The sequence below is a fragment of the Buteo buteo genome, chromosome 2, assembly GCF_964188355.1.
Source record: "Buteo buteo chromosome 2, bButBut1.hap1.1, whole genome shotgun sequence".
NCBI classification, from domain to species: Eukaryota; Metazoa; Chordata; class Aves; order Accipitriformes; family Accipitridae; genus Buteo; species Buteo buteo.
This window is the reverse complement of record NC_134172.1, coordinates 58,046,743-58,065,127: the sequence shown is the minus strand read 5'-3', so window position 1 is coordinate 58,065,127 and position 18,385 is coordinate 58,046,743. Positions and strand designations below refer to the sequence as shown.

At 39.3% G+C, this 18,385-nt stretch overlaps 1 protein-coding gene across 21 annotated transcripts in view; it reads left to right on the top strand.

Annotated features, from left to right (window-relative positions):
• The first annotated feature begins 2 nt into the window (after window positions 1-2).
• The window catches only part of CLASP2 (cytoplasmic linker associated protein 2), a 152,798-nt gene continuing 134,415 nt past the window's right edge, over window positions 3-18,385 (top strand). For 20 of the 21 annotated variants that reach the window (XM_075056125.1, XM_075056089.1, XM_075056061.1 and 17 more), the window contains exons 1-2: window positions 3-388; window positions 13,077-13,155. In XM_075056125.1, the coding sequence (XP_074912226.1) occupies window positions 194-388; window positions 13,077-13,155 (274 nt within the window). In that variant the 5' untranslated portion in view covers window positions 3-193. The remainder of the gene's footprint in view (window positions 389-13,076; window positions 13,156-18,385) is intronic. The other variant, XM_075056143.1, reaches the window with a different exon arrangement.

The following is an 18,385-nucleotide window of genomic DNA, read 5'->3' as shown; positions in this document are numbered from 1 at the left end:
GCGAGGAGAGGCTCCGTGAGGGCAGCGGCCCTGCCGGGGACCGCCGCCGCCTCACCGGGCGTTTCCCTCCCGCCCTGCCCTGGCCGGGCTTCCGACCCTCAAGGCGCTCGGGCTCGTCTCCGAAAAAAAAACCGAAACCAAAAACCACCAACGCCCCCCCGCCCCCCAACCAACTTTTCCGCAGCGGCCGAGAATGGAGCCTGCCGGTATGGATTATTTCTGCGACCAGGTTCAGCAGAAGGACGTGGGCCGCAGGATGCAGGTCGGCCAGGAGCTGCTGGAATACCTGAGCGACCCGGCGAGGTCCCCCGATGTGGAGCAGGACCAGCAACGCCTCGACAAAGTGATCGACGAATTAACAGCATGGGTCAACTCCAGTAATTTTAAGGTGAGGCTGGTCCACGGGGCTTGCTACAGGCAGAGCATGATTCATCATGGTAGGGAGGTGTAGAGCTCCGGATTACTTTTTAATCGGATACGAGCAGAAATAAAACTGCATTTATACCCCTTTTTACCCCCCCCCCACCCCCCCCCCCGGAGAAATTCGGAAATTTTGGGAGGGGTTGGTTGACATTTTCTTGTTTCTATTCCTCTGTCCTAAAAGAAGCAGTAATGTTTTGTTTGTTTGTTTTTGCTTTTATCGTTGGTTAAACGTTTTTGTACATAATACTAAAAAAACCACCACGTAACTATTTTACACACTGGGGTTGTGTTTCCTATTCTGAAATGAGATAGGTGGTGATTTTTTTTTTCTTTACTATGACTCCCGTTCCGTGGTCTCTGTACTTGGGTGTACTGTTTCATTGGATTGCCATTATTTTTTGTAGGCCGTAAAGAGTGCTGTTTCTCTGGGTTTGTATGACACCGTGTGTGTGTTATACGATTTAACGAATAATTTGTTTCTTGGGGATCCCATTGTAAGTTTAAAGTTGTTTATATCGTCTTTAGGTGACTTTCCTGGACGTGGGAAGTTATATAGTACCTTTATAGCAGCCCAATGATGACTCATGTTTTGCTTTTTTTTTTGTGCGTTTTAGACTGAGCTATAGGAAAACAGTGATTACTCCTGCGGACATCTCATGTCATATTTGTAGATTTTTCTGGCGTTGGTCAGCCGGCAACACGATTGACAACGTAGTTTTCCTACCAAGGATAATGGCATTGGCGATTTTTTTAAATTATTTATTTATTTTTTATTTGGTGTGCGTGGTGTACAGCTGGGACAGGGCTGCGCTCCCGTCGTCGGGTGGCGGTGTGGGTCTGCGATGTTGAGCTGGGGTCTGTCACCCAGCGAGATCTTACGCCCTTACCTCCCTGTCTTGCCTTGTGACATGACTGACTTGCACTTTGGGCCTTTGCACTTAGCATAGTGAGGTTATTGTAAATTTTTTTTCCGTTTGCTTAGGCTCAGGAGGCAGGCATAGGAGTAACTTGTAAGGGCAGTATGTTCGTGAAATGGGTATTTATATTTTTTTTCCTCCACTGACTTTACAGTGCTGGCTGTGTACTTGCCAGTGTTTGCACATAGCGCTTTTTAGTTTGAGGTGTGAAAATAATAAGGCTTAACTCTATTTGCACGTATGCTTTTTTTTTTTTGGAAGCATGTCTGTCAATAAAGGTCAGGTTAGCTTGAGGATGTAATGTATGTCGGCCAAGTATAATTTATTTGCCTTTATATTCCTCAACTGGGGGCAGTTGTTGGTGATAATTGATTACTGTGAAACCTAGGCAGGTCTTTAAAAATACCGTGTCGTGTAAAGAGGACTACACACTTACTTATCTCAACAGTGTAATGTAAAAGTTTCTTCCTGCACTGCTAAATTGGCAAAATTGGATGTTAATACTTGACATTTGCTTTTTGAGATGTATTTTCCGTAATGCACGACATTTTGCTTGCTTGTTGATGTAAGGTGACAGACCTCCTTGGCTGTTAGGACTGTAGGATGAGTGAGGAATATGCAGCAATCTAGATCACAAGCCCAGTCATGCAAGATGAGGTTAAGAGTATTACAAATTCTAAGAGTTTTAAAAATGGCTTGCGTAACAATGAAAAGCTTTTTGTTACCACTTCTCTGTGTCCACTTACTCGTGGCTCTTTATACATACAACATGCTATTTCAAAGCGTGTTATATAGATTATATTAACTGGATGAGCACAGGATTTTGGATGTTTTTTTGCTCATGATTAGCTCCAGTGTTCGTGGCTGTGGTGGTGACTGCCAGCATCTGCTGCTTCAAAACGAAAATTAAAAATATTCTGGAAAACTGTGGTTTGCATCTTGAGTATTTTATCTTATGCAAGCATAGGTGTTACTCGTTTAAATGTTACATCTGAGTTTGTTATTAAACTCAGGGCTTGAATGGTATCATGAAGTAATGAGTACCACAGGCTTTCATGTATTCTCAAGAAAAATATTAAAGAATCTTTATTTTTATTACTGTATTTCTAATAATTTGTTGGTTACCCTTTCCTCTGCTGAGGAATGGATAAGTAAAGTACTGAAGTTGTTTCTGCTTATCATCTCTTTCTTCTTGTATCTTGCTAAAAGTCTTGCAGGTCTTCAAGGTCCCAAAGCAATTAATCCCTCCCTGTTGACATGGCTGTTTAATTGAGCAGTGATAATGGCTGGCAAGTGGTATGTTTATCAGAACTGCTGAGCTAGGTGAATTGGAGTGATAAGTGGGGAATATTGGAGGAAGTTTTGAGGGGGAGCATTATTTCCACTGTAGGTGGCCGGTATGGTTGATGAGGGAATAAGTAATGTAACTTGTCCTGGATGTGCCGTATCTTTCCTTTTCTGTGAAAACTCAGTTCTTGTATGCAATGCACTCTGCTGACCATACTGAAAGAGAGGATGCATGATCTGGGGGCTCTAGGCTCAACTCTATGATATGCCTGAGAAGAGAAAAATTCCTATGGAATGCCACCCTAGGAAGTTTCTGCCTCACATAACCAGAAGGGAAAGGGTCTGGAGGGGATAGGAATGGGAGGGTTGATTTGGCAGATTTGATAATAAGTGGGGAAAAAGAGAATAGGTGTACAGTAAACAGGTATGGACTTGTTATCAGCAAGGTTGAATTAACTTGTCTCAAAAAGAATTTGGCCATCTAAATAGTGCTTTTGCTTTTCTGAAGTTTGCAGCTATTCATAGTGGTTTACTAAACAATCTGGCAGTTCCAGACTAAGAAAGCAGATAGGAAAATTTTTGAGTTCATCTAGTTCATTGAAATGGAAAATGCGCTTACCAGTTTGAGTTATTGATAAATCAAAAAGGTGGGATTAAGCATGTGTTGACTCATCTGCAAATGGTATGCAGGTCTGGTGAAAGTTGGTTGCAGAGCATGGGGAGTGACCTAGAGAGATGAGTCATCTTTAAAGGGTGACCTTAATGGTGTATTATGGGCACTTCCGTTACAATGTCTATGCCGTCAGTGATAAATTAGCTTCCAAAGACTGTTGAAAACTTTGCAACACCAGGGAGTACCCAGAAGATGAGCATAATTTAAGCTTTTATTTTGGATCTCATTAGAATGAAAGGGTTGCTCACTGAACTGAAAATTGTTTGCTTGTTGTCCTGGTACCTTGATCTGATTTATTTCATATTGGTTGGGACTGATCTCTCTTCTCCTACAATATAGAGGTTTGGTTTGGGTTTTTTTGGGGGTGTTTCTGTGTGTGGTGTTTTGTTTGTGGTTTGTTTTGTTTTGTTTGTCTTCCTCCCCAAAATGACTGTTTTCCTAAGGCTGTGAGGCATAGTGGAGAAAAAAAAAAAAAGGGCAGTGAATTCCGTAATGTTTTTGAGGAGCAGGTAAGTTGGATGCAAAGTATTAAGAGTTGGGTGATGGTATTATTCTGCTGGTGGTATTTGTTCTCCTCCAAACTCTGAAATATTTGGCAATCTCAGAAAGTTCGAACAGTGTTAGTGTTTGTGTTCAGACTCTCAGGTGAACTTCAAGCAGTAAATTAATTCCCCATTCTGAAGGTATCACTACTGATAGATATTTTCTGGCTTTACTGGGTTAACCTGGATGCTCATCTTTGTATATATGAGTTTTAATTAACACATCTCTTATGTCTTTCTTTGCTCGATAGTCTCTTGAAACAATTACAATATTATCTTAACTTTGTACAGTCTGGTTGCTCAAACTGTTCCATGTCTGACTCAAATAGGTAATCTGGAAATCTGCTTTGAACTTCTGCTAAAGAGGTGTGGGGTGGACAAATACTACTTTTCAAGTAGAGATTTGCAAGTCTACTCTTGGCTGTTAGGATGTTCTGGTTTTTTTAAGCCCACCAAAATTGAATAGTTACCCTTAAAATTTATTTTTTGAGCCATAAAGCCACCTTCCGGTTCTTCACGCAAATCACACTGGATCAGAAGTAATAAGAAACTACCAGAATTTTTGCCACAGGTTTCTGAGGTAATTTTATGTGAGAAGAGTAATCAGTAATGTTTGTGACTGTGACTCATCTTTGGATTTCTTACCTTTGTAGTAGATACTTTAGCTTGTTTTATTAATCAACTGCAGTAGGAAAATAATTAACAATTGCTGGGTTTATGTCAGAGCAGCAGATTGTTTGTGATACAAAGAAAAAATTGCATTTCACACTATCTGTTTCTGATAGCATGGATAATCTGTTTCTTTTAGGCAAATCCTTGTAGTTATCTTTTATTCTATGCTTCCTGTAGAGTGAGATTTTTCTTAGCTTTGTCTCAACACCAAATACTGAAACATACTAAAATACCATGGTTGTTGCATTTTTATATTTCCTTGGTTTGGCAAGTATTTATTTTGGTTTGTCTTTAGTTCAACAAAAGGCCAGCAGGAGGAGCTTTCAGTTTCCAGAAAGGAACGGAAGATTTGAACTCTTAATTTTGCAAATAGTTAAGACAAGTGGTCAGGGTGTTTGTCCAAAGTCCTTGTAAAGAGATAGCAGCAGTTATAATTTCGTTGACTGCATGTAAGTTTCTGAGGTGGAAGCTAGAATTTAAAAATGTTTGAACAATATGGAGATACTGAGATCTGGGGGGGGGATGGGGGGCAGGGGAGGGAAGGAAAGTTCAGAAATAAAAAAATACAAAGTCCGACATTTCAGTAGGAAGAATTGAACACACAAATGCAGGATGTGGAGCGTGTGATTAAGAGCAGTCCTTAGGAAGAAAATGTGTGGCTTGTTTTGGATCTGAAGTTGAATGCAAGCCGACATATGCTACGCATATGCTGTAGTGAGTTGTAGGACTAACTTGCAGGACAGAAGAATGGCATAAAAGAGGACCCACCTCAACCTTTATTTTTCAGTTACTGTATAGATACTGGTATTTCCTTAGACTTTGTTAGCAAATAGTGGTAATATTTAAATTTCTTTGTTGGAGGAGAAATGTTTGACTTCGAGCTCTTTGCTGAATTTTGTTATTCCTTTCTTCAAGTTGTTTGTTTCATCTTGGCTATGTGGCAGCTACTTTTATTGAGATGGAATGAGAATGTGATTTGACCTGTCTGTGTATGAATCCAGTTTTAGTTTTCAAGCTCAATGATTCAGTTCTTTCTTGAGAAATAATTACTATTTTTTCATGTATTATTTATGTTCTGTTCATAGAATGTTAAATAAGCTATTGAATGTTAGCCAAACAATCAAGCAGATCTCCAGAACACAAGGGAAACTTGCAAGAAGTTTTAATTATTTTAAGTTTAATTAAAACTAATTTTGTCCAGCCTTTAATTAGGAATGTGGAATATATAATCTCAAACTGTCAGGCATCTCCTCCAGAGGTGGAATTGACAGTTCTCAATTGTTTTGCAGCTTCAGTTTGTGTAATCCAGCCTAACTGTAGTCCCTGTTGAAATAGCAGCTCTGCTTCTCCTGTGGCTGAACATTCTGACCGTTGTTCTTGAGGCAGTTAACTTTTTGTTGATGTTGAATTCATTTTCCAGTGTTTCAGCAAGGTGATTTGACTGATGCTACAGGAGATTTAAGTGCACCAGATCAAATATGCCTGCAAGTCAAGAGCGAGAACAGGGCTAGCCCTTTTAGCCTGCAGTTTGATTGATTTGGGTGTGAATAGAGACCCTTTCCAAGCTCTGTGCAGTGTGCAGGAGGAGGTGTGCATCCTTCAGAATAGAATTCACAGCAATCAATGCACGTAACCCATACGTAGTTTAGCATCCGTTTTTAGCGGCATTGCTGATTTAAGCAGTTTCTTTCCCTGGCTGCTGAATTGTGATGGTGTGTCGTGTCTTCGTTGCTCCGGTGCGAGTGCTTGTGAAGCTGCACAGTAAGCAGGCTCAGGGAAGAGATTTGGCTGAGAAGATGCTTTTTCTTGTTCATCTCTTGGACTGGTTTCCTAAAGCAGGTTACTCTCCAGCTGCATCAATACTTGTCTCCTCATAGTAGTGGAGCTGGTTGTAGAGGTAGGAGTAAGTAGCAGAGAATGGGAATCACTGTATGTTTAATACAATTTAAATAAGAGGAAATGAGAAAGAAAATGAGAGACCTTGGGCATGAAAAGAATTATATTCTTCTGGAAGTACTAAGTCCTAAAATAAAGTGTTTCTTTGTTTTGCTCCATCAACATGCTTAGAAAGACTTTCAAGTATGGTTTTCTCTGGGGGGAAAAAGCTTTTGGTTTTGGTTTTTCTTTTGTAAAGATTATATATTCCAAAGAGAAATGCCATACATCTCATTGCCTTCCCACTGAATCCTGCTTTTAAAGAGGCTCTGTCTTCAAACTTTTTCTACTGCAGTGCATAATGTTTAAGCCAAACAATCTCAAAAAAAAAAAAGGCCTAGAATGTCAGGTGTTGCTATATCATATACTGTTGGTTTATGCTCAGTGCCCTTGGAACAATGTCTACGAAAAATGTATGGGAGTGGTTAAGGGAGGAACATTTAATGTGCATATGAAGCAAACTGTAGATATTCCTGTAATGGATCAAGCTGGAGGCAGTACATGACACACTTTAGAATACTGTATTGTCCAGAGAATACAGAATAATTTGGAGATCACGCTTTCAGTCTGAACTCAAATCAGTTTGAAGACCATGAGAGATTTTGAGATGATAGAAGGCTGTAAACATTTTTCTGGTAACGATTTTAAGTGTTGCACTAATGCATTCTTCAAAATTGGGTAAATGTTTCTTAATTAATGTGCGTGTGGAGGAATGTTACAGTTTCTATCACGGGGAAAGAGCAGTAAACCAGATTTTTTTAATTTTTTTTTTGTTATAAACTTTAAAATCTTTATGACAGCACTATGCTTGTTTGTTTTGGTTGCTATACAGGAGAGGTTAAAATAACAAGGACTTCCCAGATCTAGGCCTGTCGAGAAGGACCTCTGAAGAAACCAAGCTTTTTCAGTGCTGAACTACACTCATCAGTCTCTGGATAAATATGGGTGATTCATTCAATAATCCTTTGGTAGTGTGGTTACTTGCACTGCGATGCTGAAATGACTTGCGGTTGGCCATCACAGAAGGATAATGAAAGGAAGATTATAGTAAGAAATTTGGTAGTCTGTACTCCTTTTGAGGCAGTGAGGATTGCAGCTGGTGTGCAGTTCTAACAGTAGCAAAGATTTGATTTTCTCAGGAGAATCTTAGCTTGTAGTCCAAATTATAGTTGTAAAACATTGCTTTGAAGTTAGTAAACTTGCATTTTTAGATAGAGGAAGCTCTTCATTTGCTGAAGAACTTGCAATTCAAATTGTTGAGCTTGAAGACTTTGTGTTAGACTACCAGCAACCCCTCTCTCTCCTTGCAATGTGAAGTGATGCAATATATGTTAAAAAAAAAATTGTATACATCTTTGGAAGTGTCATTTGTACCCTTGAAGATGAAAGAAGCAAGGGAATGGAAATAATACTTTCTTGTCAGCTAAAATATCTTAAGTACAGATGATGCATGCAGTAGCTTCAGTAGCAGGGACTGCAATTTTGACTGCTGTCAGCAGAGGCAGCTGCCCAACTGATGCTGAGTGGGAGGATTGCAGCAGTGGATTTTCTTGTGAAAGGGAGAATGGAGTCTGAAGATGACCTGGCTGGGAGTGAAGAACCGCCTGGGTTGAAGAAATGGCTCAGGAAAATGAAAGCTTCCTTCTGCCCATGGAGCCAGGGGCAGTTTTTGATATCTGCAAGCTTTTGGGTTAAGGGAGGGAATGGAATATGGGTAGATCTCCGTGAAGTGGGTGATGTGGAGAGAATTGGGGTGGGAAGCAGTAAAGGGAGCAAAAAGTGATCAAGTATCCTGTGAAATAGGAGAGAAGTGTATTCAGGGAGATGGGTAAGGAAAACTAGGAATAAGAAACTTCCAAGAAGTGAAGCAGAAGAGACCGCATGCACATATGTGTTTTTGTTTCATGTTTAGCTACTTGCAAGGTGCTTGAGATTATTTGAGAATTGAGAAAGTACGCCTTTGGGCTTGGCTGACAATACTTAAACCAAAAAACCCTCCTGAAAACCTCATGTTCTTGTGCATGCCTCATTCCAGCACTGCAGTGCCGGAACAATGCTTTTTCTTGCCGGGTGTAGTTGTTTGGCATGCTGTTTTTTGTTTGTCAGTTGACTGTTAGTGATACCACAGCTGTCCCCATGGTGACAGGAAGTCCAATGCCTTAACTTCATTCTTTTGGAGTTCCAGATGGTGACCTCCATGATTCCCCCATTAGATTCTCATGACTAGTTTGCAGATTGTGATCTGTATTTCCATATACATTTCAGAGATCCTATGACCAAATCCAAGGACATTTGTATTAAGGTCATTTGGCAACTTAATGTAACTAGACATGGTTTCCTGGCAGTGTCCTGCCCCTAGATGTCCCCCACAGGGATGGGAAATTACAGAATCACAGTGTGAATAATAGTAAGCATGCATGGTTAACCAGGTAGGCTTTGAAGAACAGTATTTCTTTTCCTAGCAAAGACTTAGACGACTGGAAGTTGCCCACAGAAGAGCAGTGGTAGTGCTGGAAAGAGTATGTAAGAGAGCTGGAAAAGGAACAAGCTGCAGAGCAAGAAATAGGCTCACTTCCTAATGACTGGCTCAATTCCTAATCACATTTTGGTTGGAACATCTTGATTTCAATAGAGTCTGGTCCTTTTCAGAACAGGTAAAATATTTCTCGGTAGGGCTGGTGATTTTGGTGTGATCTGAGAAGTCAAGGACGGTCCTGAACACTGGCTTGTTAAAGAGTAGCTCAACAGTTAACCAACTCCAGTTCAAATAAGCCTACTTTCTACTGTGAACGTCAAAAGCAGTGTTTAAATGCATCAAACAATAGTGAGCTGATGAATCAGTCTCAACACACAAAGGCTCTTTCTAGGCAGCAGGCGAAAGGCTTAATGAATGCAGAGTAAGAAACAGATCCAACGATTTTAATCCCAGAAGAAATACATCACTCATTGAAGCTGGTGGGGAAAGAGCCATGATGCTGGTGGGAGGTTTTTCTGTTGCTAAGTGGAGAGCCTGTGTTGGTACATGGTCCCACGCAGTGTCTAAGAGCTTGGAACCTTTTTCTTGCAGATCATTCTGCCTTGACTTGTGTTTTTTGGTTTTTTTTTTTTTTGTGACCCCATATCAGTTGTTAAGGACTCCTTCCAAAGGACTGCTTGAATACTGCATGGATTATACCTAGCAGGAGATGCTGAAACTCAAAACATTGTGTATCAAAGCAGAGAATTGTTAAGATGGATATACAAAGACAGTAAGAGGTAGTTTATTTGGTATACTCTGTAGTGGTATGCTTCAGCTGACTTGTTTTGAAATGTGGAATGAGAGCCGATTTTGTAGCTAGAGCAGTTTCCCATTACTTCCAGCCTGAGGTTACATTATACTTTCTCACTCTGCAGATATCCTGACATTTCATACCTGCTATCTTGTCAAAGTTGCAGACCGTAAGGGATTTTGTATGAGCTAAAGAATAACCCATCATGTTGTAGGTATAGGATTGCTCCTTTAAGACTGTAGTAACCTGTTCCCTTGCCTCTTATCTGTAAGGGTTCTTGTTAAAGAGATGAGGATTTCACAGCAGTGTTTGTTACTTTTGCATTTTTTAAAGCCAGCGTTAGTCTCATATCTGACTTAGGTAACTTTTGAAAGCTTTATTTCATCATGTGCAGTCTGAACTATATATTTTCATACAATAAAGACATCACAAGACAAAACTACTGATCAGCATTTTTAAATTTATAGTATTTACTGAAGTGACTTTTGTATACCAATTATTGAAGTAGAACCCCTACTGCATTCTTTAAGCAAATCTTTGATAGACATTTGCAAAGAGCCAACACCATATTGACAGCTGCTTGAATGGTTAATCAAGGCAAATGTGGCTTGCATCATGAGAGGCAGTTAAACTCTACCCATTCACAGGGAGGGATACAAAAATATGGAATGTGCAGGCAATATCTCAGTGGGTGCTCTTGATCAAATAAAATACTCTTAGACAAATGAAATACAAGTGATTAGATTCTTTGTTGGCAGTAACAGTCATGGTAGGATGAATAGCCGTTTCTCTGGTGGCTATCAAGCCTCTGACCCTTAGGTTATATGGAGGTTCAAATATTCCGTATGGCCACTGTTTTTACCCAGGTGAGACTTTTAAAAAAAACAATCCCCGCACCCCTCTAACCAAAACCAACCAACCAACAAAAAAGGCAAAAAAAAAATCCCACAAAAACCACTCCAGACCCTAGAGGCTGAGCACTGGAGGAAATAATCAAGAAATACTCTCCATCTTACTCAGAACTCTTCTTTGGGATTAGTAAAGAGCAGATCTGTAGTAAAAAACCAGTCATGCGTGCTTTACTTTAAATTTCTGAGCTGCTGTTGTTCAGAATGATAGAAGTTTTCAAGAGAGATTTTTAGAAATATAATCAAATGTGCAGAGGAGAGAGACTCTGTAAGTACCATTAAAGAAAGGCAGGCAGTGGTTTGTGCATTAATAGACTCCAAAATACTTGCACGGGAAGGGTATCTGAAAAGTTGCTACTGGAAGACATGTCTAAGGTGGGGTTTGTAGTCAGGAAACAGAAGCATAGGAAAACAATGTATGTCCAGAATGATTTCTTGCAGGCCTGCCTATTTCTTGCAGGCATCGCTTTTTAAACGGAGATTTTGTCTCGGGTCTCATATAGTTTGACAATCTGGAAAAGAACATTAAAGGAAAGAGCTTTTGGGAAGCTTTGACGTTACCCTAAAAGCTGACTTAAATTTTTTGTCTAAGTAAGGTATCGATTACAGGATTCCATTTTCTCATCCCAAGCTGTAGATGCAGTCACCTTTTTGGAACTATATTAATTTAAGCCAGTGATGCCTTCCACTTACATTTGCTATTCTCCATTTTAGTATGTAATAAAATTGTGTAAATTTCCAAGTAAATTGTACTAACTTGGAGCTAAGTTTTGTACCTCCTCTTTAAAAGGAGATCTATTATACTGATACTGAAATTACTAAAAATCTGCTTAATTATGTGGCTGCTTCAGATCATAGATTTTATGGAGACCTTATTTGTCTAGTTTCCCGCAGAAACAAGGCTCACATGATCCTGTGTGTGTGGGCCATGTGTATTCACATTAATCTCCAGTCAAATTTTTTTGGCCTGCTGTCTAGTGTGGACAATTGTGACAGATGAGGATCTTAAGGAAACAGAGTTGTCCCAAGAAATTGTGGTTCCAAGTTTTATGAAAATAAATAGCTAATAGAGGGGAGTAATTCTGCTCATGTCTTCATGGGGAGAAATTTGCTGTTTTGTGTCTTACAAAAAGAGGTGGAAAAACTGTTACAAGTGCCCAAGCTTCAGGAGGTCCTTCCTTTGGCATTTGTGCCTTAATGGGCAGCTGATTGACTTAACTACAAGATGTGAAAATGCAGGTTCTGGTGTTCGTAATGAACTATTACAGGAAGATAAGAATGAAGTCTTGAAACAGTATGCAGGATAGTTAAGGGTGAAAAAAGGTGTCCTGACTTGTTAAAATGATTTAGTTTAACTGACCATTTTGGATCATGTTTTTGTTTCTATACTAGTGGATATTGTCCTCTCCTCTAGTTTCTGTTCATAGATGGGGAACCTCCTCACAATTCCAGTAGTATTTTGAACTTCCTTTTGTTTTCTGGTTTGTTGTGGGTTTTTTTTGTTTGTTTGTTGTTTGTTGTTTTTGTTTTTTTTTTAACAACAGCAAATGAAGAGAAATAAAACTCCCCTAGCTCAGCAAGCAGGTGGACAAATGGTGTGGTCTGAACTTCTAGGGAAGATGGTATTAGCTTCTCTCAGTTGTTTTGTTTTGGGAGTTTGGAAAACTATGTAATGACCTTGCTGGATGAACTAAGTAGCCAGATGGAAGTAAGCTCTTAACATCTGGGAAACTGTTTAAACCATGTTTTTTTTTCAAGTCTGTATTAGTACTTATGTTTGGGGGCTTAGTTTGCATTTGAAGTTGTTTGCTTTTTCTGAGTATGGTAACTGCACACACCCCCACCCCTTTTTTTGTTGTTGTTTTTTTGTTTTGTTGCTTTTTATTGTAGGTAAGGCATTCTGTTTTGTTTCTTTAAGCAGCTTAGAAACTTGGTAGAGGAAATAAGCGTAAAGCCTTACTGGTACCTGTTTCAAAGGAATTTTGATTTTCAGCTAATGCTGAGTTAGACGTCTAGAGTCATCTCCTAAAGAAAATGAGGGATAGAATTTCAGTCCTAATATATAATCCACAGAGAGAAAAAGAAGAGCTTCTTCCAACTTCTTAGTCCTTGAGATTATTAATTTGAAGTTTAATCATTTGTAGTTGAAAATACTAAAACATTGGATTTCTAATATTTATTTTCTTCCTGTTTTAAGACAAGTACTGAAAAATCTGAACTGATCTGGTATATGTAAATATTCTTGATCCATTCCAAACTTATTCTGATAACTTTGTCTTAATGAAAGCTTTCGAGGAATTATCAGCTTTCTAATTGGAACTTTAATTTATCATTAGGTTAAGATACAGTCTTTCAGCATGCCTGCATATATAGATCTAATTTCTTTAAAATATTTTCTAAAGAATTCTTTAGTGATCTGTTTTGTGTATGTAATGCTTTTGTTTTAACAGGTAGCATTACTGGGATTAGATGTTTTAGGTGCCTTTGTCGACAGACTATCAGGACGCTTTAAATCCTATATAGGAACTGGTAAGTGAAATGTAACTTTCTTTTTCCTAAGACCAAAAAGTAGAAGACACTTCTCCCCGCCGCCCCCCCCCCCCCCCCCCCCCAGCAGCTGAAGTGGAACATGTTGAAAGCTTTCTGAGCTAATTACAATGCATTGGTAGACATCTTATTGCTGTTGTTGGAATTTAAATAATTTTATATTAACTTGTAAATATTCATTTGTCATGCAATCACTGATTTCTTGGTGGTGGTTGGGATTTTTTAAAGGTTTCAGGAATATCTTTTCAGTGATTTAGTTTCATGATACGTAGTTGCTTACCACTCCTGTGCTATATATTTGCTTACAACTCCCCAAGACAGTCATCTAAAAATTACTTTGCAACATAAGTGTTATCTTTAACTTGTGTTAAAGATTGAAAGTTTCATTTGCAGATCATTTTAATTAGAGCCTTATGGCTGATGAAGCCTGTGGTCTCACAGGACTATGTGGTCCACCTCCTGTTAGATAACTGGACTGTAGCTTTTAGTAGTCTAAACTTGTTATGAGATAAAAAAAAGTACTAACTGTTATTCTTGTGTGAAATGTTTACTCCAATGAATTTCAAATTAATGGATCTATGTATGCCTGAGTATGAAACAGTTCTGGGACGTATGAACAAACTACACTGCTCAACTCGTTTTGCTGCTGTCCTTAATATAGTGATACTAGGGCATTAACATCAGTGTTATATCACTGGCTATTTATAACAGAAGTTTCTAGCTTAATGTCCTTTTCCAAAATTTGTATGAATTATCTTGCACCTTGTTCCCACATACCCAGCTATCTCAAATTTCCTGTCAAAATGTTAAGCTGCTTCTTCCTTACATGTCTGCTTTTGTATTTAAGAGTTAAGAAATCAGCAAAACTTGAAAGTTTACTATCTAAATTCATTGGAAGCATTTTTCAGGATATTGTAGAACTACAGCAGTAGAGTGCTACAGAATTTAAATCTGTTTTGTTGCAGAGGGTTTTTTCTTTGACTGTTTAGTTTTGTATTGGAGCAGTGTAAGGGAACTGGAGGTGTATTGTGCTATGTAGAATATTGTTTTCTGAATAATCTCCATTTGTAGCTACAAACAGTGCTAGGCTTCAGAGTTTTACTCTGATTTATATTTTAGTGGTATGTAGAACTTAGAATTACAGCAATTTTATTAAATGTTGGAAAGCTTTTTTTTATTTCTTCTGGTTTTGTGTTTTTAAATGTGAACTATTTGAGAATAGTTTGAAAACACTACTTTTTTTGTCCTAGTATTTGAGTAGTTTGAGATTATAAGCAAATTAAAGATTTAAATTTCAATACTTGGTAGCATTTATATTTAAAAAAAAAAAAAGTGTACTGGCACTATGAGTGACCATTGAACACGTGTAACATCAATGGACACCTGAAGCTGTGTTTTCCAGAAGTACTTTTTAGAAAAGCTGAGTAGTAGTGCCTTCAACTGAAACTGGTCTTCTGAGTGTCTCCAGAATTGAGACCTGTAGAGTGCATTATCCTGAATATGCATGTCACTGTTGTGCATGATCAGCTTTTATATAAGCTTAACAGACACTAAACTGTTAGTCTCAGTAAAAGCAAAAGAAAGTTATTTTAGATGACTTGTAAGAGTGATTTATAGTATGAATTCTGTTCAGTTGGTAGCTGTCTTTCCAAGTCTTATAATGAGATTTGTATCACTTTCAGTTTTTGTCAGTGAAGCAGTAATACAGAAACTTTATTGTAGATGTCTGGGAGCATGGATAGTCTGGGGTTTATGAGAGTAATTAAAAGCACACTGGTGAGCAAGAAAACTGCTTCCTTCAACAAAACTTAAAGAACCAGCTGTTTCCCAAATCATGTTCTATTGAGTCTGCAGATTTGGCTTCTATCATAATCTGAGAATGACTCCAGTAAGTCAGACCAAAGACTCGTATCTGACAGTGATCTGTTTGCAGATGCCTGAGAAGAAAGCAAGGACGAACATGCAGTGATAACTCCTTCAGTATGACTCCCTAGCTGTCGGCAGTCTTGCAATTTAGGGCCGGACTACATTTAGGGCCAGCAGATGGTATCTTCGGTGTCTCCCCTGTCACCCTGTTTTCCTACAGCTTTATCTGGTTAGTTTTTGAACCCACATAGACCTTTGGCTTCTACAGTGTTCTGTAGTAATGCTTAATTATGCAAAACTCTTGTTTTGGACTGGCTGCCTGATCAGTTGATGCTTGATAGATCTTGTGTTAGAGAGGTGAGCCATCATTTCCTACCTTGACTGCCAATCTTTGTTCAACAGATCTCTTCTGTGCCTCTCCTCTGCTATCCTTCCTCCCTCCCCATGCCGGGTAAGAGTCCCGGTCTAATTGTTTCTTGTATACACATGGTTCCATGGTTTTTATTGTTCTTGTTTCTCCTTTCAGTGCCTTTCTCTGGTAGTGCTTCTGAGTTGAGGAAGCCATAACATCATAGATGCAGCATATGTTTATAGTGGCATAATTCTGTTTGGTTTCATTATGTCATCTATTACTTTCATAACTATTGATTATGTATTTCTTTGTTACATTGCTGCTTCCTGAAAATTGTCTTAATGTATTCATGAGACTGTCTACTGTGACAACCTGTTTTCCTGTGCAGCGATGGTGGATTTAGGGTCTGCTGTCTGGGACGGTGTCTCTTCCTCCATGCCTTTATCATTATGGTACCTTCCTTCCTGTAAGACCCCTTCTTGAGAACTATGTGAAAATCCAGCTGTGCTCTGTTAGTGGAGTTACCTTCTGCACAGCTGTTCGGCAGAGAGCTCTTGCGAGTTTGTGAGGTACCACTTCCTTTATAAAAGCTATATTGTCTCTTCTATGCCATAGCTGACTCTGTGTATACTGACTCTAACTATAGTGAGTTCTTTACAGATGCCAGAAGAGAGTAGAATCATAGAATCACTTAGGTTGGAAGAGACCCTTAAGATCATCAAGTCCAACTGTAAACCTAACAGTACCAAGTCCACCCATAAACCATGTCCCTAAGCACCACATCTACGCATCTTTTAAGTACTTCCAGGGTTGGTGACTCAACCACTTCCCTGGGCAGCCCATTCCAATGCTTGACAAGCCTTTCAGTGAAGATTTTTTTCCTAATATCCAATCTAAACCTCCCCTGGTGCAACTTGAGGCCACTCCCTCTTGTCCTATCAATTCTTACTTGGGAGAAGAGACCAACCCCCACCTCGCTACAACCTCCTTTCTTGTAGTTGTAGAGAGCGATAAGGTCTCCCCTCAGCTTTCTTTTCTGCAGACTAAACAACCCCAGTTCCCTAAGCCGCTCCTCATAAGACTTGTGCTCCAGACCCTTCACCAGCTTTGTTGCCCTTCTCTGGACACGCTCCCGCACCTCAATGTCTTTCCTGTAGTGAGGGGCCCAAAACTGAACACAGGACTCGAGGTGCGGCCTCACCAGTGCTGAGTACAGGGGGACGATCACTTCCCTGCTCCTGGTGGCCATGCTATTTCTGATACAGGCCAGGATGCCGTTGGCCTTCTTGGCCACCTGGGCACGCTGCTGGCTTATATTCAGCCAGCTGTCAACCAGCACCCCCAGGTTCTTTTCTGCCAGGCAGCTTTCCAGCCACTCTTCCCCAAGCCTGAAGCGCTGCATGGGGTTGCTGTGACCCAAGTGCAGGACCCGGCACTTGACCTTGTTGAACTTCATACAATTGGCCTCAGCCCATCGATCCAGCCTGTCCAGATCTCTCTGTAGAGCCTTCCCACCCTCAAGCAGATCAACCCTCCCGCCCAACTTGGTGTTGTCTGGAAACTTACTGAGGGTGCACTCGATCCCCTCATCCAGATCATTGATAAAGATATTAAACAGAACTGGCCCCAACACTGAGCCCTGGAGAACACCACTGGTGACTGGACACCAACCAGATTTAACTCCTTTCACCACCACTCTTTTGGCCCAGCCATCCAGCCAGGTTTTACCCAGTGAAGAGTTTGCCTGTCCAGGCTGTGAGCAGGCAGTTTCTCCAGGAGAATGCTGTGGGAGTACTTTTAGTTCAGGTTTTAGATGTAGCCTCTTTGTTATATCTGGACGATGAAAATTGCTTAGAAAAAAATAAGCCTCCCCCTGCTGAAACTTCTACAAATTTTCCATAGTTATGCATTTAATAAGAATCAACTATTTTATGCAGACTGCCTTTTTTTTTTTTTATTTCATATCTTGATTATGTCCAGTTAGGTCATTGTTTGATGTGAACATAGTAAATGAGGTGTGAATTTGCAATACATGAGTACCCAATTCATACAGGTGATATAAGGAGAAGATAAAGGTCGTGATATAAAGCCTGAAAATGTTGGGAAATTTGGAAGCAAGATAGAAAGTTTTTATAGCCCCACAGGAAGTCTTAGTAGTGTTTTATATGGTAGGCATTTACTTTCTTCTGTTTTGGTCAAATAAATGTGAGTATATTAATTTTCAAAGACAAGCATAATAGAAGTTTTCCAGGCAATTTAATTATTACTTTGAAATATTCAAAACATAGTTAACTTCTCATTTATTGCCATAAGTTATTGTAGGTACTTGCATTCTCACTGAAGATCAGGATTGCACCATGAATATAGCAAAGGAAGATGTATATATAAAATACCTACCTACTCCGTTTTCTGCCTTTTTTAAAATACAATTAAACCTATTTTCTAGGTGAAGTTTAACATTTGTAGCTGTGTTTTGTCATAAAATATCTGGAACCTTAAATATATTTTTGTCTTGATAAAGAGCGTTACATCTTGGTGACCCTGTCATGTTTTTTTTCATGATTCAGAACTCAGTAAATGATGGAAGTATAATGGTGTATTACCCAACTATAACATGGCAAAATATCCCCCCCCCCTTTAATTTCCTCTTCAGTTATGATGGGGATAGATTTCTTCAAATGCAGACAAAAATAGCTAATGTGACTGAATATTCACCCCTATAAGCGTTGCAGGCTTTTTGCTAAGAAGTAAAAATCACAAATGCTTTATTATTATTTCCATCTTTACAGCCTACATATATGTTGTAAATTAGATTTGGGCAAAATCAGTACCATAGTTGTAGGACAGATGCTGTCCAATATTCTGAAGAGCATGTTAGTGATCTTTGTATTGACGTATAATGCCTGATAAGAGACTTAATTCAGTTTCCTAGGCAACAATCTAATGTTGCGGTAACTTTCTTCCAAGGTGTTATCCTTTTATGATTAACCACAT